This window comes from Saccopteryx bilineata, chromosome 2 (assembly GCF_036850765.1).
Source record: "Saccopteryx bilineata isolate mSacBil1 chromosome 2, mSacBil1_pri_phased_curated, whole genome shotgun sequence".
In the NCBI taxonomy this organism is placed as follows: domain Eukaryota; kingdom Metazoa; phylum Chordata; class Mammalia; order Chiroptera; family Emballonuridae; genus Saccopteryx; species Saccopteryx bilineata.
In genome coordinates, this window is record NC_089491.1 from 394062054 (window position 1) to 394084755 (window position 22702).

At 51.5% G+C, this 22702-nt stretch overlaps 2 protein-coding genes across 9 annotated transcripts in view; one reads left to right on the forward strand and one right to left on the reverse strand.

The window, feature by feature from the left end:
• The first annotated feature begins 5459 nt into the window (after positions 1-5459).
• Positions 5460-10365, forward strand: PLD6 (phospholipase D family member 6). Its single transcript, XM_066264485.1, has 2 exons — positions 5460-6020; positions 8536-10365. The coding sequence occupies exons 1-2, from the start codon at positions 5576-5578 to the stop codon at positions 8781-8783; spliced, it is 693 nt and encodes a 230-aa protein (XP_066120582.1). The 5' UTR covers positions 5460-5575; the 3' UTR covers positions 8784-10365.
• Positions 10366-19968: 9603 nt separating this feature from the next.
• MPRIP (myosin phosphatase Rho interacting protein) overlaps positions 19969-22702 on the reverse strand; it is a 177133-nt gene continuing 174399 nt past the window's right edge. For all 8 annotated transcript variants that reach the window (XM_066264491.1, XM_066264490.1, XM_066264488.1 and 5 more), the window contains one exon: positions 19969-20740. In XM_066264491.1, coding sequence (XP_066120588.1) covers positions 20669-20740 — 72 coding nt within the window. In that variant the 3' untranslated portion in view covers positions 19969-20668. The remainder of the gene's footprint in view (positions 20741-22702) is intronic.

Genomic DNA, 22702 nt, shown 5'->3' on the forward strand with positions numbered 1-22702 from the left:
TGAGGGCACATGCAAGAATTAACCAATGAATGCTTAAATAAATGGAACAGTAAATCAATGTTTCTCTCTCTCTCTCTCTCAAAGCAATTTTTTTACAAAGTAAGAGAAGTCCAGTCATTCCCAGATGAAAGCTGAGGTAGTTCATGACCCCTAGACCTGCCCTGCAAGACGTGTTCAAGGAGGTCCCACTAGGTGAAATGAATGGACACCAGACAGTGTCACAAAGCCATACAGTCAGTTCTCAGTAAAGGTAAATGCACAGGCGATTATATAAGCCAGTATTGTAACAGTAGTTTGTTACTATACCTTTTGTTTTCTACAATTTGACAAACATATAACAGGAAGGAATAATAAATGCATAAATGGGTGGAACAACAAATTGATGTAACGAAGGAATTAACGTAAATGCCAGTATTACTATACCTCTTTGATTTGTAACTGCAAATCTTTTTTTCTACGTAGTTTAGGAGACTAATGCATTTAGAGAATTCGTGGGCAAACTGTAAAAAGATGTCATTGTGGCACATCAATAGCCAAAGGCGGTAGAGACGGAGCTGTGAAGTTTTTGTTATTGAAGTTTAAGCTGCTCTAAATTCAAATTCGACACTATTGCCTTAGAGCAGTGGTCCCCAACCTTTTCTGGGCCATGGATCGGTTTAATGTCAGAAAATATTTTCACGGACTGGCCCTTAGGGTGGGACTGATAAATGTATCACGTGACTGAGACAAGCATCAAGAGTGAGTCTTAGACGGATGTAACAGAGGGAATCTGGTCATTTTTAAAAAATAACACATCATTCAGACTTAAATATAAATAAAATGGAAATAATATAAGTGATTTATTCTTTCTCTGCGGACCAGTACCAGTCTGTGGCCCAGGGGTTGGGGACCACTGCCTTAGAAGGTTAAATGTAATTTTTAGGGTCAGTAGAAAGAAAATAGCTACAGAATATACAGAAAAGAAAGAAAACATTTTACTATGAAAACACAAAAGGCAGGAATACAGAAAATGAATGACAAAGCTATGTGGCATGTAGAATGCAAAAGCACAGTGACAGAAGTTAGTCCCTCCTTGTCAGTCGTTACTTTAAATGTAAACAGCAGACTCTTCAATCAAAAGGCAGAGACTGGCATCATGGGTAGAAACACAGAACCCAACGAAACGCCACCTACAAGAGACTCGCTTAATATCAAGGCACAAACAGGCTGAACGTGAAGGGCGGGAAAAGGTATTCCCTACGTATAGTCATCAAAAGAGAGCAGTCATCAAAAGTGGCTATACTAATATCAGATAAAATATGCTTTATATCAAAAAGGGTTGAGAAGACAAGGAAGGACCCAAGAGAGCAAGAAGATAGAACAATTACAAGCATGCATCTAATGACAGTCCCTCAAAATATATGAAGCAAAAGCTGACATAATTGAAGGAGAAATAGTTCTACAGTAATCACTGAAGACTTCAATACTTTCACAACAATACCTAGAACAAGCAGACAGAGGGGGCTTACCACAGTAAACGACAGATCTAACAGACATACAGATTGCACTACCCAACGACAACAGCGTACACATTCTTCTGAAGTACACATGGGACATCTTCCAGGATGGACCATATATTAGGCCACAAATCAATCTCAATAGCTTTGAGGCCTTGGCTCAGTAGCTCAGTTGGTTAGAATCAACCAACCAATGCATAAGTGGAACAACAAATTGATGTTTCTCTCTCTAAAAAATCAATAAAAATTTGGAATAAAAAGGAGGTACCTACTATAACTGTCCTGGTCTCTTAAAAAAATTTAAAAAATAGCTTTAAAAGAATATATATACAAGGTATCTTCTCTAACCATATGAGATAAATATCATAAAACTGGAAAATTTACAAAACTGTGGAAATTATACAACACACTTTTATGGATCAAAGAAGAAATCATAAGGAAATTATAAAATACTTAGAGATAAATGAAAACACAGTAAACCAAAACTCTGGGACACAATGAAAGCAGTGCTAAGGGGAAATTTTATGTATAAATATTTACATTACAAAAAAAGAAAGCCTGACCAGGTGGTGGCACAGTGAATAGTGGCAACCTGGGACACTGAGTACCCAGGTTCGAAACCCCGTGGTTGCCAGCTTGAGCGTGGGCTCACCAGCTTAGTATGGGATCATAGGCATGACTCCCATGGTCACTGGCTTGAGCAAGGGGTCACTGGCTGTGCTGGAGTCCCCTAGTCAAGGCATGTATGCTAATTTATACTTCTTAACCCCTTCACCTTTTCCACCCAGTGCCCCAGTGCCCCCATCTGACAGTCATCCGTTTGTCATCTGTACCTCTGAGTCTGTTTCTGTTTTATTTTATTCTTTTTTTTTTTTTTTTCGAAGCTAGAAACGGGGAGAGACAGTCAGACAGACTCCCGCATGCGCCCGGCCGGGATCCACCCAGCACGCCCACCAGGGGGCGATGCTCTGCCCCTCTGGGGCGTCACTCTGCCACGACCAGAGCCACTCTAGCGCCTGGGGCAGAGGCCAAGGAGCCATCTCCAGCGCCCAGGCCATCTTTGCTCCAATGGAGCCTTGGCTGCGGGAGGGGAAGAGAGAGACAGAGAGGAAGGAGAGGGGGAGGGGTGGAGAAGCAGATGGGTGCTTCTCCTGTGTGCCCTGGCTGGGAATCGAACCTGGGACTTCTGCACACCAGGCCGACGCTCTACCACTGAGCCAACCGGCCAGGGCCTGTTTTATTTTATCCTTTAGATTCCACATATAAGTGAAATCATTTGGTATTTGTCCTTCTCTGTCTGACTTATTTCATGTAGCATAAAACCCTGTAAGTCTACTCACGTTGTTTCAAATGGTAAGATTTCATTCTTTTAAACGGCAGAGTAATATATATATATTTCTTGTATTTTTCTGAAGTTGGAAACGGGGAGGCAGACAGACTCCCATATGCACCCGACCAGGATCCACCCGGCATGCCCACCAGGGGGCGATGCTCTGCCCATCTGGGGCATTGCTCCGTTGCAACCAGAGCCATTCTAGTGCCTGAGGCAGAGGCCACAGAGCCATCCTCAGCATCTGGGCCAACTTTGCTCCAATGCAGCCTCGACTGCAGGAAGGGAAGAGAGAGAGAAAGGAGGGGAAAGGGTGGAGAAGCAGATGGGCACTTCTCCTGTGTGCCCTGGCCAGGAATCGAACCCGGGACTCCTGCACACCAGGCCAACGCTCTACCACTGAGCCAACCAGCCAGGGCTGTGGCAGAGTAATATTTTATTGTGTATATGTCACACATGTTTATATAGTTATTTACTGATGAACAGTTAGGTTGCTTCCATATCTTGGTTATTGTAAATAATGCTTCAGGTCAGTTTCTGTATCCTTTGGAAACGCTGCTATCCTTCTGCTCTTTTGAGCACTTACTTTCTGGAAGTACAAGATGCGTCATGTCTCCCCTGTCCAGTCCGAGAATCGGTCATTTTTCCAAGGAGTTTGGTTCCTTTTATTGGAGAGTGGTATTTAGAAACCAAGATCTGAGACCTAGGTGTGTGCACGGTTTCTGGGGGTCATTATCTATGTTAATATACCCATTAAGGTCAACACAAGTTCATACTGGTATTGCTGACTCGGATCCAGTGCCACCAGGGTCATTCTAGCCTTCCCCACACTTGCCTCTAACTTCCCCCACCCACAGAGCCCTGCTCTGGCTGTGTGCCAGCCATTCCCCAGTCCTGTCAACCCAAAGCACGCATGTGGTCGCAGGTTCTAGAAGTGTTACCCATTCCCCTTGGGGAACACAGTGTTTATGTGTACAATGTGTTTAGCCTTATAGTTTCCAGTCAAAACAAGTTTTCCAAAGGTACTTAGGTCAGCTCCGTCCACTCAGCCCTTTTTTTTTTTAAACAGATGAAAGTCATCGAGAATGTCAGCTGGTCACAAGGAGACTAGAGAGGATATACCATTTTCTTTGAAGACTGCAGAGAGACTTCCATTTTAGCCATGGAAATTCTGACCGGAATTCAGGAAAGAAATAGGAAACAGTCTTACCCTTTTGTAGGGAAATCAGCTGTGTTAGGCTTTGCATGATTAGTGTGTGAGCACGTGGCAGAGCCGTGTGTGTGTGTGTGTGTGTGTGTGTGTATGTGTGTGTGTGTGTGTGTGTGGCCTATGGAAGGCTGCAGGTGTTCTGACTCGGGGCTGATTGCAGTTATGGCGGAGGGCCTGCCGGCCGATGGCAGTGGCAGTTTTGCTGTTCCTTCCCCTGTTGCGGTGAGAAGCGGTTTTTTTGGTTTTCAGCTGCCTGTTTGGTTCTCCACTGTTGGAACAATCTACTGAATGGTAATGGCTTCACGCTTTCCAGCTCCGCAGTTCCTCTACCATCTGCCCGAATCCGGTGTGCACCTGCCTCGGCCACCGGCATTACACCTTTCTTTTCACTCTTTCCTGTGAAAGGGACAGCCCCTCCCAAGCGACCCAGTGGGCGCAGTGCTTGCCACGCTGGGGCCGTGGAGTCACTCTGCTCTGTCTGCGCTGAGAGCAGAAGAGGCACCTGCAAGTGGCAGAGGTCACACTGGGAGGGTCGGGGGACCCACGGGGCCTGGAGTCACCGCCTCCAGCACCTGGACATCGTACAGCTGTTTGCCACTCTGTTTCCAGAACCTTTTCCAGCGCGGCCCGGCGCCCCCCGCAGGGCGAAGGGAAGGTAGGACTGAGCCTGGGCGTGCGGGCCTGGGCTAGGCGCGTGGAGCGCTGGCGCGGAGGGCGGCCTCTGGGGGCCGTTGGTGGGCGGTGCACGCGGGCGGGCGCGCGGGGGCGGAGCCGGAGGGGCGGGCGAGCGCGCGGGGCTGAGCCGGAGGGTGAGGGGGCGCAGCCGGAGGGGCGGGCGGACGCGCGGGGGCGGAGCTGGAGGGTGAAGGGGCGGAGCCGGAGGGGCGGGCGAGCGCGCGGGGGCGGAGCCGGAGAGTGAGGGGGCGCAGTCGGAGGGGCGGGCGGGCGGGGGCGGAGCCGGAGGGTGAAGGGGCGGAGCCGGAGGCTGAGGGGGTGGAGCCGGAGGCTGAGGGGGCGCAGCCGGAGGGGCGGGCGGGCGGGCGCGCGGTGGTGGAGCCGGAGGCTGAGGGAGCGCAGCCGGAGGGGCGGGCGGGGGCGGAGCCGGAGGGTGAAGGGGCGGAGCCGGAGGCTGAGGGGGTGGAGCCGGAGGCTGAGGGGGCGCAGCCGGAGGGGCGGGCGGGCGGGCGCGCGGTGGTGGAGCCGGAGGCTGAGGGAGCGCAGCCGGAGGGGCGGGCGGGCGCGGAGCCGGAGGCTGAGGGGGCGGAGCCGGAGGCTGAGGGGGCGCAGCCGGAGGGGCGGGCGGGCGGGCGCGCGGGGGCGGAGCCGGAGGCTGAGGGAGCGCAGCCGGAGGGGCGGGCGGGCGCGCGGGGGCGGAGCCGGAGGGTGAAGGGGCGGAGCCGGAGGCTGAGGGGGCGCAGCCGGAGGGGCGGGCGCGCGGTGGTGGAGCCGGAGGCTGAGGGGGCGCAGCCGGAGGGGCGGGGCGCGCAGGCGCAGGGGTGGTGGGCCGCGGCGCGGCCGGAGCGTTGGCTGTGAGCCGGGATGGCCGGCGGTGGGATGGAGCGGTGGTGCTGGGCGGCCGTGGCGGGGGCGGCGCTGGGCCTGGCCGTGGCCTTGGAGGCGCTGCCCTGGGCGCTGCGGCGGCTGCGGGCCGGGCGGCGGCGGCGGCCGCGGCACGAGGTGCTCTTCTTCCCGTCGCAGGTGACCTGCACGGAGGCGCTGCTGAAGGAGGCGGACGCGGGCTGCGCGGCGGGTCCCCGGGTGTGCGGCTGCAGCCTGCCGCACGGCGAGAGTGCGCTGAGCCGCCTGCTGAGCGTCCTGCTGGCCGCCCGCGCCAGCCTCGAGCTCTGCCTCTTCGCCTTCTCCAGCCCGCAGCTGGGCCGGGCCGTGCAGCTGCTGCACCGGCGCGGGGTGCGCGTGCGCGTGGTCACCGACTGCGACTACATGGCGCTCAAGGGCTCGCAGATCGGCCTGCTCCGCAAGGCAGGTAGGCTGGGCTCCCGGGCCGGAGCGCGGCCCCCTCGGAACCGCAGGCAGAAACAGGGGGTGTCAGAAGCAGGCGGGGGTCTGAGCGCAGGGGAGACCCCGCGTGTTTCCCGTGATGGCTTCGTGAGGTCAGGACGGTTTCACCCCGGGGGACTCCGGGGCCCTTCGTTCATCAAGGGCCGCTGTCCTCGCGCGGCGGGCGCCGTTACCGCTGAGTCTGGGCCGGCCGTGCGCTCCCGGCTGGCGGAGGAAAGCCTGGGGGAAGTGGGGGTTCCCGAGCCCGCGGCTGTCACGGACACCGGGGAGCGCACGGAGCCGCGGGGACTCTGGCATGCCTAGGACCCGCCGTTGGCCTTGGGACCCGCTGGGGAACGTCGGTGTCCGGATAGAGCTGGGGGCGTGGCCCGGCCGGCTGCCTTGGTGACTTGCTGCGGCCTGAAGTGAGGATAGTTAGCCGGACGGACCGCACTTGGGAAATGCGGGGAAAGCCGAGAACCAATCCACGCGCTCGCCCACCAGCGGGCTGTCTGTGACTGTGCTCCTCGGAGTAGGTGCACAAAGGTGGCGAGGTGGGGGCTTCAGGATTGAAGAGCTAAAGGAGAAAGGGGCATTTCACCTTAAACACGATAGTGAATTTTGTGCTGGGGCTTCTGAAATAAGTAAAAATAATATTCTAGAAGTGGAGCTAAAATATTTAGTTGGCGAGCAGTTAATTCGTTTCTGTAGCTGAAGAACACCTGGGAAGACCTACCTCGGGCCAGCTGGCCTCTTTCACTGGGTGGGGTGCGGGACAGAGGACGGGGGAGCTTGAGTCCTTTTGTTCTAAGAGCAGATGCGGGAGTTGCCTGTGAGTTCCTCGACTCTTCTACCTCTGCTGCACGGAGTCTGAACTCTGTGCCTCTCCACCCCTCAGGCGCTCATGGAAGTCATTCCTGCACGGATACTGGCTGCCCCGCGGTCGGTGGTGCTCAGCCCTCGGCAGTGCGAGCACAGCCTCTTGCCGACCCGGGAGGCAGGAAGCCTCTTGAGCCAGGCTCACGCCTGGTCTCCGCGTGGGGCTCTCCAGGTGGCTAAGCCCCTCAGTTCTCTGGTGCTTGCTGCATCCACTTGGGCAGAGTTGGAAACCTAGTTTAGATGATGAGGTTCTTCACTGCCGCTCCTGGCAGTCGTGAGGGGTCCTGAGTCTGTGGTCGGTCTAATGGGGGAAGTTTAGGCACGGGCCATTTTATTTAGTTAGCTTTTAGAGAATTGGCAAGAACCTTTAAGGGCCTTGCAGCCAGACTCCATCTAAGGCCAGCTCCTCTCTGATGGTGTGCCGGCCATCGTTCTCATCCATCTGTTCAACAAATTCATCCGCGTACCACTATTTGCCTGGATTGGTGCCAGGCACGCGGTGCTGAACGAGACCAAGACCCAGTGGGGAGCGTGATTGAAGTAGTGACTGTGACATATCGGCAGAGCTCGGCCACGTGGGGGGCTGTCTGAGGGAGCCATCTTGGCTGGAGGAGCCGGAAGTGCAAATGCTGGCTTCACAGCAAGATGCCCCGTGTCCAAATCTGGAAGTAGGCCCTGGCCGGTTGGCTCAGCGGTAGAGCGTCGGCCTGGCGTCCAGAAGTCCCGGGTTCGATTCCCGGCCAGGGCACACAGGAGAAGCGCCCATCTGCTTCTCCACCCCTCCCCCTCTCCTTCCTCTCTGTCTCTCTCTTCCCCTCCCACAGCCAAGGCTCCATTGGAGCAAAGATGGCCGGGGCGCTGCGGATGGCTCCTTGGCCTCTGCCCCAGGCGCTAGAGTGGCTCTGGTCACGGCAGAGCGACGCCCCCTGGTGGGTGTGCCGGGTGGATCCCGGTCGGGCCCATGCGGGAGTCTGACTGTCTCCCCGTTTTTAGCTTCAGAAAAATACAAAAAAAAAAAAAAGGTGATGATTACAGGCTCTTTGGTGCAGGAAACGCGACGTGGAGCAGAAGAAATTGTTTCTGTATCAGGGCGCTCAGAAAGGGCAGGGCAGAGTGGGGCTGCGCTGGGCTGGATGGAGCCTGCTGGCTTCATCACGTGCCCGGTTCTTCCTGATCTCCTTCCTCTGAGTAAAAGGCTCAGGCCTTTTACTCAGACTGGGGTGCAGCTCCCAGCCTGGGGTGTCCATTCTCAGTGAAAGTGAGGGGTCAAAGGCAAGGAAACCCCACCCAACACATGACATTTGTTCTGGTCACTACTAGTAGCTCTGAAGGCCGTGCCAGTTGGTATGGACTACAGAGATGTGTTGAGAGCAGTATCTGCATGTTTGTCACGGTCCCTATGCCCATCCCGTCTTGTGCAAATGCCCCTCAGTGTTTCCTTCTGTGAGCTGGTTGTGGCTGGTCACTGTCTGGCTCAGCCACTACTACATACCCTGGTGACAAGCTTCGCCCCTTTCCCACCAATTTGGACACAAATAGTAAAGTTGGTAGCTGCTAGCAGATGGTCCCCGTGTGAGGAGGTGCTGAGAGACAGGAGCAAGGCTGACGTGTCCCTTTTGCAGGTATCCAGGTGCGACACGACCAGGACCTGGGCTACATGCACCACAAGTTTGCAATAGTGGACAGGAAGGTGCTGATCACAGGCTCCCTCAACTGGACCACACAAGCCATTCAGAATAACAGAGAAAACGTTCTGATTTTGGAGGATGAAGACTTTGTGAGGATTTTTCTGGAAGAGTTTGAGCATATCTGGGAAGAGTTTAATCCTACAAAGTATACATTTTTCCCACAAAAGAAGTCAAGTCACTGAAGCTGTGCTCTCACCGCTGTCCTCAGAGGTGGAGGGGACAGAGGCGTTTAATGCCACAGAACGTTGGTAACTGCAGTTGAAACCAGACCAAACCTACAAGGAGTGGGCCCAAGATCGGTCAGTGTTCTGCCCAGAGCTGCTGCATTATAATGTCAGACTCTGCGTGCTGCTTGAGAAACCTCAACAATAGGGGGAAAAATCATTCAAACTAAATTCTCATTCATTAAAATACTCAAGTGAACTAAAGAGTGTTTAGTGTTAAAAAAGGGGGAAAAAATTCTTGCAACATCACCTGTTCTGGACTGAGCTGTGGGCGTTCCCTTCCACCAAGCCGGTGCAGCGGGAGCTGCCTGTACCTGTGCTCTCAGGAGGCTCGCCTGACGCCCTGGTTCGGGATGGAAGCGTCCGTCCTTCCGCTGCACACAGGGGTGCTGCCTCTTTCAGGGTGCAGAGCTGATTTCCTGGTTCTGGAGAATCTTCTGCTCTGACGACTCCCATCAATCTGTTCAGCCCTTTTTGGCATCTCCTGAAACGCACCGTCTTCTCCCTTGGAACTAGCCTGGCCCCACCCGGCAGGGCTGAACCCTGGGATTGACAGGGCGACAGTCTTCCCATCCCTCCTGTCGCAGCTTCTTGGCAGGTCTGAGCCAGCAGAGGGACGCAGAGTGGGGGAGACCAGAGAGGAGTCCGGGCGTGGTGGGAGAGGGAGCTGCCCCCAGCCCGTGAGCGAGGGGCCCCTGCCGCGCACGCCCTTCTCTTCCCTGGGTTTCCTTGCAGTTACGCTTTAAAACGAGTGCACGTAAGAATGTTCTTCTGGGCACCTTCCTGCTTTGTGTGGTCAAGTGTGAGGTCTGTCAGGAAGGACGGAGCAGCCAGACCCTTGTTAACATGTTGTATGTTTCATTTTCAACACTCACATCCAAGGTAGTTTTGTTGGGTGTTTAGAAGTAGCCTTTACTTGAATAACCAGGGAATTTGCTGAGTGGCATTTTGGGTCAGTGTACTCAACCACGAGTCACCCAAAGAGAGAGACCAGTTTCAGGGCTGTTATTCTCAGCTCACGGTCTCCCATTTGTAGGTCATTAGGAAGTATCTTACATACTTCATGAAATACTCCAAATCTTTTTTTTGCAGAACATGTATCTTTACCAATAACAGCTGAATGAATGTTTTACCATCTTTGTTGTGTTTCTGCAGGCAGCATGAATGTTTTACCATCTTTGTTGTTTCTGCAGGCAGCAGGCTGTGTAGCCTGCCCTGAGGTCGGGTCTGTCCTGGTTCCTCCTGGCCTGTCACGCTCACAGGGGCCGCTGGGGAAACGACTCCTGGTTTTCCCCTTTGAAAGTTACTTTTGACGTATGGTGTTAGGCAAGCAAAGGCAAAGTTAATTTTTCTTATTTAATTGAAGCTATAAAGAATACATGGATCAGAAATCACAAGGAATGGTTTTACATTGTGTTTTTGTTTCTTTGAGTCTGTTTGTCAGCAGAGCCACGATCTGAAAAAGGGAGAAGTTGCAGACTTCTCCTGAGTGAAGTATGTTGTCCTGGACTTCCCACAGTTAAATAAATCTGTTCTTATTCTGGAATATTTGTACTGCGTGTCTCTTTGCCTTTTACTCTGGCGTTCAAGTGTGGCTGCTCTATATTAAACAAGTAAAACTGTGTGTGTGGGGGAGGCAACACACAGTGACAAACTGCTGGCGAACATAGGGGTCTCTCAGAGTAAACCTGACGGTGTTCCCTGGGGATGTCCCAGAGTGTTTCCAAGACACACTTACACCCTGGTGTGATTTGCAGCCTTTCTGCCTGCCTGGGGAAGGTGGGCTCACGTGCAGCTCACTCCCCGTGCAGGGCCTAGGTCTCAGCGACGATCGTACCCCTTTCTTCCGGAAGCAGGCTGGCATTCAGGTGCAGAGCACAGCTCCAACGCATCAACAACCGTGCACAAAGGGGAATCTAGTCAAGCTACCTAGACTGTTGTTTTCAGAATGGTGAAACGATCTTACAATTTTTAATGTAACTATTTATAGTTCCTCTTGTTTTCCAAAGTTTTAGATAATGGTTAACCTTTCTGAGAACTTGCAATGAAAGACACCTGCCTCTGATGGCACAGGGGCTCAGAGGGCCAGTGCCGGGATCGACCTCCAAACTGGAGGCTGCTCTGTCCAGTTAGGTGAGGTGTTGGCACACAAGTGCTAGAGACCCTGACCTTTCCACTGGCGGCACCCTACTGTGACAGGAGAGGTGTGACGAGGGGTGGCCAGGCAGGACCAGGGCCATGGAGCTGACTCAGGCATGTGGGTATTCCAGGGGAGCCTGTAGGGTTCACATCCGGGTGTCAGGGTCCATAAAAGCAAATGAACTAAGTAGTTGATCTTTAGTTAATTCAGAAGTGAATCACAACTTTGGCCTGAGTAAGTGGCTTTGCACCAAGCAGCAGTTATTGGGGGGCTAGTCCAGCACTGAAGACCCCTGGAACTACGGCATGCCCTCTGCCAACCCTCAGGCATGGCCTGAGCATAGAAGACAAGGCTGGGAGGGGGCTCGTGTAGTGTGTCCTCTGAAGCTGCTCTCTGCCTGCAAATGTCTGTCACGGCCACCTCTAGCGAAACTTGAAAGGAAGCAGTCATTTCCCCCAGGAGGTGGGGCAGTTACTTCGTAAGAAGAGTCAGCACACTCCCCCAAACCCTACCGCCTCATGGTTTCAATTCAAGGTTCAAGGTTGTCATTGGAACTATGGGGCAGTGATAACGCTTAACAACAAACCTGACATTGTGCAGTGAATCAAGCATTGACACAAGTTTAAAATATTTTAAGCTCTTGCAATTGCTGGTGATTAAAAAGTAAATTGTCGCGGGTAGAAGAAGTATACGGCTTTAACTGTCTTCCAACTGTCACAGCAAGAGCTTCTGAATGAACCGACAGTTACACTGCATTGTAAAGTACCATTTTAGTTCTCTTAAACTGGTTTTCAAAACAACTGGTTATTCTTAAAATAACATCATTGAGATTTATATAACATAAAATTCACCCTTTTAAAGAATGTGATTCAGTGGCTTTTAGTATGTTAACAGAGTTGTGCAAGCATTCTCACGACTGATTCCAGAGTATTTTCCGCACCCCAGAAAGAAACTCTGCCCCTAGCAACCACTAACCTGCTTCACGCTATGGATTTACCTGCTGTGATTTCGCACAAACGGAACCCAACATTACGTGGGATTTTGTACTGCCTTCTACCACTTCTCATGTTTCCAAGGGCCATTCACGCTGTGGCATGTGCATGTATCAGTATTTCACTTTTCTTAATAGCTGAATAGCATTCAGTTGTGGCCATATTACATTTTGTTGACTCACTCATCAGTTACACATATGGTCTCTTTCCACCTTTTGGCTCTTACAAATAATGTTATATGAACATTCACGTTTGTGTGGACATGTGTGTTTCTCTTGAGGAAATGCCCTAGGAATGGAATTGTTGGGTCACGTGACTCCATTCAACCACTTGGGAAACTGCCCTTTTCTAAAGCGACAGCACGTTTTGCATCCCCATCTGCATTGTATGAGGGTTCCTTTTTATCCACATGCTCACCAACAGTTACCACGCCTTTTGAATTATAGCCGGCCTATGAGGTGGTTCATTGTGGTTTTGACTTGCATTTTCCCGATGACTGACACTGAGCATCTTTTCATGTACGTATTAGTTGTTTGTATTCTTTGGAAAAATGCCAATTCATTCCTTTTGCCCATTTTTTTTTTCCATTGGGTTGCCTTTTTATTGTTGACTTACAAGAGTTCTTTGTATATTCTGGATACAAGTCCCTTATCAGAAATATGATTTGCAAATATTTTCTCCCATTATTTGGGCAGCTTTTTCACTTTTTTGATGGTACTGTTTGCATGTTATTAATGATATCATTCATTTTATTTTTGTTCCTTGTCCTTTGGTGACATGTTTAAGAAACCACTGCCCAAGTCAAGCTCTCAAAGATTTGCTCTTATTCTTTTCCCTAAGAGTTGCACTCTTTGCTCTCATATTTAGATCAATTTTGAGTTAGTTTTGTGTATAACGTGAGGTAGAGGGTCCAAGATTTATTTATTTTTTGCATATGGATAGCTGGTTGTCTCTGTACTATTTGTTGAAAAAGCTATTCTTTCCCTGAATGGTCTTAGTACTTTTGTTGAAAAGCAATTGATCGTAAAGTAAGTTTGTAACCCAGTAGTGTTGAGTCCTCTGTTCTTTTCCAACATTGATTTGGTATTCTGGGTCCCCTTACATTTCCATATGAATCTTAGGACCAGTTGATCAACTTCTGCAAAAGCAGCTAGGATTTTGATAGGGATTGGGTTGAATCTGTAGCTCAACTGAGGTAGGGAGTAGCTCCGCTTTAACAATAACTTTGTCTTCCAAAATCCATGAACATCAGATGTCTTTCCATTTACTTACACCTTTGATTTCTTTCAGTGTACAAGTCTTACACTTTAAAAACTTTTTTTTTTAAAGCTGGAAACGGGGAGAGACAGACAGACTCCCGCATGCGCCCGACCGGGATCCACCCGGCACGCCCACCAGGGGTGACGCTCTGCCCACCAGGGGCGAGGCTCTGCCCACCAGGGGGCGATGCTCTGCCCCTCCAGGGCATCGCTCTGCAGTGACCAGAGCCACTCTAGTGCCTGGGGCAGAGGCCAAGGAGCCATCCCCAGGGCCCGGGCCATCTTTGCTCCAATGGAGCCTTGGCTGTGGGAGGGGAAGAGAGAGACAGAGAGGAAGGAGGGGGGGTGGAGAAGCAAATGGGCGCTTCTCCTATGTGCCCTGGCCGGGAATCGAACCCAGGTCCCCCGCACACCAGGCCGACACTCTACCGCTGAGCCAACCGGCCAGGGCTACACTTTTAAAATTTTGATAACACAAGTGGACTTACTTTTTAAATTTGTTCATTACTAGTTTATAGAAATAGTTTGATTTTTGTGTATAAATCTTGTAGCCTGCACACTTGCTGAACTCATTTGATTTCTTTTGTGTGTGATTCTTTAGGATTTCCCATATACAAGATCATGTCATCTGCAAGGAGAGATAATTTTACTCACTCCTTTTCCATATGGGTGCTTTTCTCGCCTAATTGTTCTGGTGGGAATCTTCAGTCAAGTGTTACACAGACATGGTGAGGACAGGCTTGTCTTGGGGAAAACTTGTCATTTTTTAATCATTGAGTTTGATGTCAGCTGTGGGTTTTTCATAGCTGGCCTTTATCATAGTGAAGGCATTCTCTTCTGTTTCTTTTTTTTTTTTTTTTTATCCTGAAAGGGTGGATTTTCCAAATACCCACCTGGTTGGATTGCATGTGGGAGTCTATCTCCCCTCCTCTCATTAAAAAAAAAAAAAGTAATAAAGATGAAATAGAATGGGGACACTCTATAGGAGTATATCCTACAGAGTGTATCCAGTAAGGGTGCGTTACTTTGTGATGTTTTAGGTTGTGGTGTTAGGTCCTGATGTAAGATATACTTTTTTTTTTTTGGTATTTTCTAAAGTTGGAAACGGGGAGGCAGTCAGACAGACTCCCACATGTGCCTGACCGGGATCCACCAGCATGCCCACTAGGGGGCGATATTCTGCCCATCTGGGGCGTCGCTCTGTTGCAATCAGAGCCATTCTAGTGCCCGGGGCAGAGGCCACGGAGCCATCCCCAGCGCCCGGGCCATCTTTGCTCCAATGGAGCCTTGGCTGCGGGAGGGGAAGAGAGAGACAGAGAGGAAGGAGGGGGTGGGGGTGGAGAAGCAGATGGGCGCCTCTCCTGTGTACCCTGGCTGGGAATCGAACCCAGGATTCACACACCAGGCCGACGCTCTACCACTGAGCCAAGTGGCCAGGGCTGTAAGATACATTTTTTTTTTAAGTTTTTTTAATTTTATTTATTTATTTTTATTCATTTTAGAGAGAAAGGGGGAGAGAGAGAGGAGAGACAGAGAGAGAAGGTGGGGAGGAGCTGGAAGCATCAACTCCCATATGTGCCTTGACCAGGCAAGCCCAGGGTTTCGAACCGGCGACCTCAGCATTTCCAGGTTGACGCTTTATCCACTGCGCCACCACAGGTCAGGCTGTAAGATACATATTTTTAAAACAAAAAGTACAGCCTGACCTGTGGTGGTGCAGTGGATAAAGCATAAACCTGGAATGCTGAGGTCGCCGGTTCGAAACCCTGGGCTTACCTGGTCAAGGCACATATGGGAGTTGATGCTTCCTGCTCCTCCCCCTTCGCTCTGTCTCTCTCTCCTCTCTCTAAAATGAATAAATAAAATAATAAAAACACAGAAAGTACAACTTTACTGTAATAAAGTTAATACTAAAGGGGCAGGAATGGGATAGTTATAGTTCCTTTCTCTCATCAGTATTTACTGTTACTTTGGCCCCTTGAAGGTTTCTGTAACTAAGCCAACATACCTTAGATATCGGATATAAAATTTTTCTTTCTGTGCATTGCATGTGAACACATGACACTGGATTTCTATGTGAAATTTGATTCTTAAAATGCTGACAACCCACAACTTTAAAAACACTGTAAAAAAAAAAGTAATAAAACAAAAACTTCATTACAAATCTCTAGACTACTGACCAGTTTCTGACTTTTGACCTAACTGCCTATTTTTCATGTGTCTTCATTAAATAAAACCTCATTCACAGCATGCAAAGGGTGATACAAAAATAGTTTATTATGATATAGTTTATGTAAAGTTAGATAGTATTTACAAAATAGAAATATTCAGCTATACCCATGGGAATCTAGCATGTTGCACAAAGGAATCAATATTTTGAGTTATACTTCAGTGGTAATGAACAGTTGCTCAGAAGCTTTGTTGTTTTTTTAAGCCTCAAACTAAACCCTAAAACTCTTGAATTGTCAACAACACAGAGCAGCTTCACTGACCAGGAGGACCCTGCTTCCTTCTGCAGTGACTTTGAGTCTGGAGAACATCATCACTTAGCAACGTACAGAAACTGAATACCAGTTGAAATGACACCGGTTTGTTCCTTGAACACAATCACCTGACTGCTGAAGTGCCTGGTGGTGGCAGAGGTGGTGGCTGTGACTTATTCCCCGAGTCCTCACAGTGGCAGAACTGCCCACGCCGTCCACTGTGCTTGTGGACCAGCTCCCCCAGCAGCTGGGCAGTTTTTTTCTTTAGCAGCTGCATTGAGACATTCACCCTGATAGAAAAATCACTAATTATAACTGTTGTGGAGTCACTTAGAAACTACATTTTATAAATATCACTTAGAAAAAGCATAGGAATTCTTATCACTTAACTGGTTTGAATCCTAACAGTAAATCAGATGTGTCATAAATACTAAAGGTAAAGCCTAAAATCCATTTTAATTGAAGTTTTCTGATATAAACATAACACAGTAATTCAGTGCTGTTCTTATTCTATTCCTAGCTTTCTAAAAAAGTACAACTGAAACAGGTGCTATAACTAGTTGTAAGGGGGAGAGGGCAAAGGGCGTGGGAAACGTGAGGGCAGCAAGTTGGCAGACCCTCTGACAATTCCTTCCTCTTGTGCTCAGACCCCATCCTGGGGAGCCCTGCTCCCGTCAACGTCAACAACGCTGCAGCCCGAGACCTCAGCTGTTTCTGTATTGTACCACCCAGCTCTAATTACTTTGTGGCTAAATGTTTCCTTCCCTCTCTGAGAGGCGTGAACTGGACAGTGACAGCACTGAGCTTTGCACCTTCGTCCTAGTACACAACACCAGCCAAGAGCTGGGACAGTCCAGACCCCCGGCTGGAGTCTGCACGCAGCCCCCCAGGGTGCAGGCCCGACCCCGCTGTCTCCTCACAAGTCTAAATGACTCCACAAAAGGGTCTGGTCAGGATGCGACTGTCCTGTTCTTTGTTCTCTTCATTCTCCAGGATTTTAAATAGCTCTACCGAGAACAAGTATTAGAGTTTTCTCAGTGGAAAGCACTGGGCTAGGGTTATTGTTATTGGAGACACTGTAGTCTTGAAAACTGCCTGTTGAATGATTGAATGACCAAAGCTCTTAGGTCATTAAACACATTTCCTTATAATGTTGGTTTGGGGTTCAAGGTTGTACCCCAAGCTGTTTTTCTGTCTTAAATAGGGATGTCTGCATACAATTCAAAAACAAACAAAAAACCACTTTGTCACAAAAATGCTGATCGTGATGTCTGAATAATATTTACACTGCGTGCTCTAAATAAATGGTTCTATTAAAGGGTGGGAAAACCAGCTGCTTTTAAACAGAGACTGGAAGCCAGACTGAGTGTGCTGTAGCTTACCTTGTCACACAGTCCTGCACGAACGCCTAGGGGAAGGGACCTGAGGTGTGCTGCAGCAGCTAGTCCCTTGTGCCACACAGAGGGTGGTCTGGGTTGAGCTGTCACTCCTGCTCTGAGAGGCTTCTGTCGAAAGACTTCAGAGAAGGCCAGCCTCTGCCTTTTATAGAGAAAGAAGAATACCTGAAACTGATTGTTCTCAAAAGGCCAGAAGGGCTGGGTCTTTTCAAGCAAATGTGTTTCTGTCCTGGGTGTATTGTCGTCTTCCTAGGAAAGAGCCCAGCGCGGGGTTTACGAGGACCTCACTTCAGGCGGACTCTTCTTTAAGCGCTCCACTGTGGAGAGCACGGCCCGGGCCCGGCCCGTCAGCACAGAGCTGAACACAGGGACAGCGGACCCACAGGAACAGCGGACCGCAGGCCCCTCAGCGCAGGCTCAGGACTGCCTGCCTGCCTGCGGCTGGCTGAGGAAGTGTCGTGTGTCCGGCTACTTGGTGTTGAGAACGGTGAAGCACTTGACCTTTAGACCTGTCTCGGGTGAATAAGACCTTTCCTAGGATGAGAAGTCTAGTGTCTGACTGAGCTCAGACCTTTTAGGGGTTTGGAGGTGTAGAGAGGCCAGAGGGGAGCAGTCTGTGTGGTTCGCATCCGATTGAGAAAGTGATGTGGACAGTCCAGTAACTAACTTTCTCCAGAGTGACCGAAGGCAGAGGAGCCCACACTAAAAGGCAGGAAGTCTGGGGTCGGGTCAACACCCTCCCCAGCCTTTCCTGAGGGCCCCGCGGAGGCCGCTGCACCAGGAGCCTGTCACTCACCCTGACCCAGCAGAGACACTATTAGGGCAACAGCTGAAGTTTATTTATAAAGCAAATTCCTGTTTAACATAAAACACTGCAGTAACTCAGTTGTCCAGGATTTTCAGGGTGTGAGATATTCCAAATGACTGATGTTTCCAGAGAAGTGAAGTTTTGAATTAATGTGCCAATTTTTTTCTTTTAGCATTTAGTTTCTTTTAGGTATAATACTGTATTCTTCTGTCCTTTGCAAAACTCTGAAAAATGCTTATGTTCACGCCTCATTTTCTGGGATTAAGGGGATCGCTGAATACTGGTTTTTGAAATTGTATGTGTAAAGATTCAAGGAAAATGTTCAATTCCAAGCTTCCTTAGGGCAGTGATGAGCAAAGCTTTACCTTCAGGGAATATAAATGTTGATGCTGCATTTTCAGAGTGAAAATAGCTTCCACTCCCTGGAGGACGTCTTGCGTGTGTGAGTGGTGAGGTGTGGTTCACGGGGAAGCATCAGGTAGGCACCAGGGAGGGGCCCCCTCCCCTTACCTCACCCTGGGGACAGGCCCCAGGCCAGAGGGACCAGGCTGCTCACTCCAGCGCTGGCCCTCAGGAGCGGGTGTCACGAGCAAGGGTGGGAGGGAGAAACCTTCTCTGAGGAGGAGTGCACAGCCGGCTGAACGCACTGCTGCACGAATACATCTGGGTGCCCTCAGTATTCCACCAGGTCAAGCTGGCAGGGCACCAGCACACCCCCAGGGTCCCAGGGTGGGCGCTCCGCCTCCAGGCCATGCAGGGCTGGGGCAGGCACTGTGCCCCTGCACTCAGCACGATTTTAAAGTCAGACCGGCTACAGGGACCGCCAGGCAGCAGTGACAGAAAGGCTCAGGCCCCACCCAAGTGTCCCACCCAGCTCTGTAGTGAAGTCAGTGGTATTATGGATACATCCATTCTGTTTCCTGGCCTTACTTGTCAGAGTTCCTTTCAGGCAGACTCTGAGAGTCACAATGCTGTCTTAAACACTGCAGTTCCCTCCCTGCCTTCCAGAGCATGGCCTGTGCAAGCCCCAAGGCCTCACTGTGGGGCCAGAGCTCAGGGCCCTGCCCTGCCCTGCCCTGCAGGACTCACAGGGAGGGGCCGGCAGTGTCTGGCTCTTGTTGAGCCCGCAGTCCTGTGTGGCCTCCCCCCCCCCCCCCACAACAGCCATCACCTCCTCCCACAAATTCAGACTCAGGTTGACACCTTATTGCACAAGCTTCAATTTCTAGTCCCCCGTCCGCTGTCACACCTCCGCCAGGGGCTGCGGAGAGCCAGTCCTCTGAGCAGCGGTCAGCTCTGCTCAGGCGCAGGCATCACCACGAGGAATGAGGAAGATCTGGGACATGCCAGTCACTGCTGCTGTGCACACCACGGAGAGTGTGTGTGTTCACAAAAACTGTCAAACTGTTTCGTCTTCCCATTAATATGCTTGCCACAGCTTGCTTGCAGGTGCTAGCAGATTACAAATGAATGAATAAACATCTGCAGGAAAATAATTACAGCTGGAAGAGCTGGCCCTTCCTCCTGCCGCCTGCTTTGTGCCAGGAGCAAGCACGGAGCACCTGGGCTCGCAGCCCCCTCCACGGAAACCAGCTCAACCTCATCATTGCTCTTCTTCTCAGCGGTTAGGTGGCTACCTTCTTCCCCAGGAGGCACCCAGGGAACACATGGAGGGCACTGTACATGGGGCCCCTAAGGGAAGACCCTCTTCTGTCCTGCTGCTCACTAACTGGACAACAGGACTGAGCAGCAGGAAGCTCAGACCAGGTCTGCAGCCTGACAGCAGCGGTCACTCTGAAGGACCCTCAGCAAGCCGGGCAGGCTCGGCACACTCTGTGGAGGCTGCAGCGGGCCCACCCTTCTCTTGACCTTCTGAAAGCAACATCAGGTTCTTTTCAGAGATGACAAAAACAGCCAGCTGTTCCCTTGAACAACTGCCCGAGGGAATTCCCATCTGCAACTCCAGTCTGACTCCCGGCCACAGGTCAACAGGCCCAGTGGTCCTGGGAAGACGGAGTTCCTGGGGGCGGGGAGAGGAGCGAGCGTAGGAAGGAATGAGAGGGGTGGGGTTTTGTGCAAGATTTAATAAAAAACAAAAATAGGAAAGGCTGTTTCGACATTTCCAAGGTTGTGAGAAGTCTACCACAATTATCTGAGGTGTGGTTCTAAGCCGCGTTAGTGGAACAAATACAAAATGCTGACCTTCTCCCAAGCTCCCAGGCGGTGAGCTGTGGGGACACTGTGCCCTCGCCCTGTTCCCCTCGCTCCTCCCACAGGCTGGGCCTCGGTGTTGGGCCCACGAAGACCACATCCCAACAGCTGTCCTCTCTCCAGGGGCCCAGCGTGCAGTGGAGCCCTCGCCACCCGGCCGGCCCACACTGCGCTCGGCACAGCAGCGAGCTTATCGTCAGGCTGCTGGGCCTCAATACTGCCAGTGACCGCTCACTGAGGGCTTGCTGTGAGGTGGACGACAGGGGGACGGGACTCCAACGGACCCGCGGGAGTGGACGGCCCCAGCCCCCACTGCTGGGCTTACTTTAGAATACCATGGGGACAGAGCTTGGGTAGACAACAGGAAGTCGGAATCAACACAGCAGAGTGGTGTGAACAACCCAGAAGCCTGTCTCTCATGCATCCATACCCACAGTTAATAATGACAGTAACAACAACGACAATAATAATAAAAACAAAGGTCCAGACGAAAAGTAGCGTTTGTGCTGCCACAAGCTGGGAAGGGTGTGTGTTCAAACCGAAGGGGACCCAGTTAGTCTTTCTTCAGGTCCCTGGATTCGAAGAGCTTCAAGCGTTCCTGCACCGTCAGGCCTTCCTTCAGACTCTGGGTGGAGAGCAGGGGAGAGCAGTTAGCCACCAGGCGGGGCGGGGCAGGCTGCAGTCGGGGCGGGAGGAGGGCTCCTCAGAGATTAGTGGGCATGCTAAGGGGAGAGCCGTCTCCTGTGAAATGGTGTTATCTGACTGAGAAAGAGAAACTGAAACAGAACAGAAACAAGACCATGAGCGTGAGAAGCTGAACGCTGAGCTTAGGGCTCTGTACACAGCCAGGAAGAGAAGAGCTGCCAAGGGCTAGGAAGGGACGCCCGTCTGTGTCCTCCTCCCGGTGGGCCTGTCCACGTCTGGTTCCCCTGACCGTCCCCCTGCGGCCTGTGCGAGGAGGGCCGGAGAGCCCTGGCCGAGCGCAGCGCCTGCCCCTCAGACCACTGCTCAGTCCGCCCTGATGAGAAACCCTGTTGGGATTATTACGGAGATTTGGGAACATGTCAACATATCTATTGAAATTTTCAAAATGTAAAGCCAATCGGTTCTTGTGGACTCTAGGAAAGTTTAACTGTGTCCTCACAGGAGGGACACCTGACTCTTGGAGGCTTTTCCCACAGGTTTAATCTCTAAAGGAGACAGGCAGCGTCACTTGAGAGCGTCGCCAGGGTGAAGGGCGTTTCGGCATGGCTCGGCGGGGCCTGAGTCCTCAGCTGCCATCTAACCTGCACAGGAGTCTCAGCGCAGACGCAGAGCGACCAGCTTCCCTGCGTCCACCCGCGTCCACCGCTGGGGCTGATGGGCACGGGCTCCACTAAGGCCCACAACACTCAAGGCGGGTCCCAGGGCAGAGCACGCGGTGATCACACCAGTGCCGGCCGCCCTGCGGAGCCCAGCCTGACGCCTGAGAGGGCGTCTGTGAGAGACCCTTGGGGACCCCGTCTCCTCCTACGTTTGAGGGAAGTGGGGGTGGCCCTGGTGTTCCCCAGCATCATCCGGGGCAACTCTGCTTGCTTTTCACACTGTAAGTGAACTTCCTTTTTTTTTAAATAAAGGGTTCTACTGCTAACTTTTTTTTTTTTTAATAAAAATAACTTTTACAGTCTAAAACTTCTGCTAGTCTTTATTAGAGAGCACATGAAACACAGGCCTTAGAGACAGTGCAGACACTTATAGTTAAGGCTGATTTGTTCTTAACTGCACTGGCCAGCTGCTAACCTTTTTAAAACTCACTGGTCCGGACAGGCTGCCATGTAAGCAGGTGGTCAAGGTTACCTTTGAAGCTTGCCACTGAGCAGGTCAGAGAATGGGGACAAATCCACACTCCACGGTAAACCCGAACTTCCCTGAGTGAGCACAACAGCCTGGGACGCTCTGGTCTCCTCTCCCAAGGGCTCAGGCCTGGGCTGCTGTCCGCACAGCGTCAGCCTCACCCAGGTGCCGGCACAGCTGTGGCCAGTGCAGAAGGCCCCGGACCCGAGTGCCTGCTCACAGGCAGCCCCGTCCCGTGCCACACTGCTCCGTCTGGCTGGGGACTTCCCCTGGAGACAGCAGTGAACCACCAGCCCTAAGACCTAAGGGACAGTGAGCATCCTGCCTTTGGATGCACAGCTCTGCACTATCAGACACCCCTGAGTGACAGGCCCTGTTGGGGGCAGGGACAGGAAGCAGGTGAGGAGGGGCTGGCTAGGACAGGCCAAGGCTGCAGGCTCAGTGCCGGCACTGCCGCACCCAGCTGTTCAACACAGCCCCAACCCTGCACACCGCGAGGAAGGCCCTCGGAGCAGCCAGCTGCCCTGGGGCTCACTCACCCCGCAGGGCCAGCCTCCCTGGGGAACACCTCTGTGAACCCACACTCACACGACCAGACCGGGGCCTCCGTGAGGACTCGGGGGAAACGTTTTTTCTGGTTGCAATTCCAGAAAAGCTGTGCTGTTCTTAAGCAACAAGCTTGCTTTGACTTGACAGTGCTGAGATTTCTGTACTTCTGCGTGACAGGGCGCAAAACGAAGCCCAAGGGAGACAC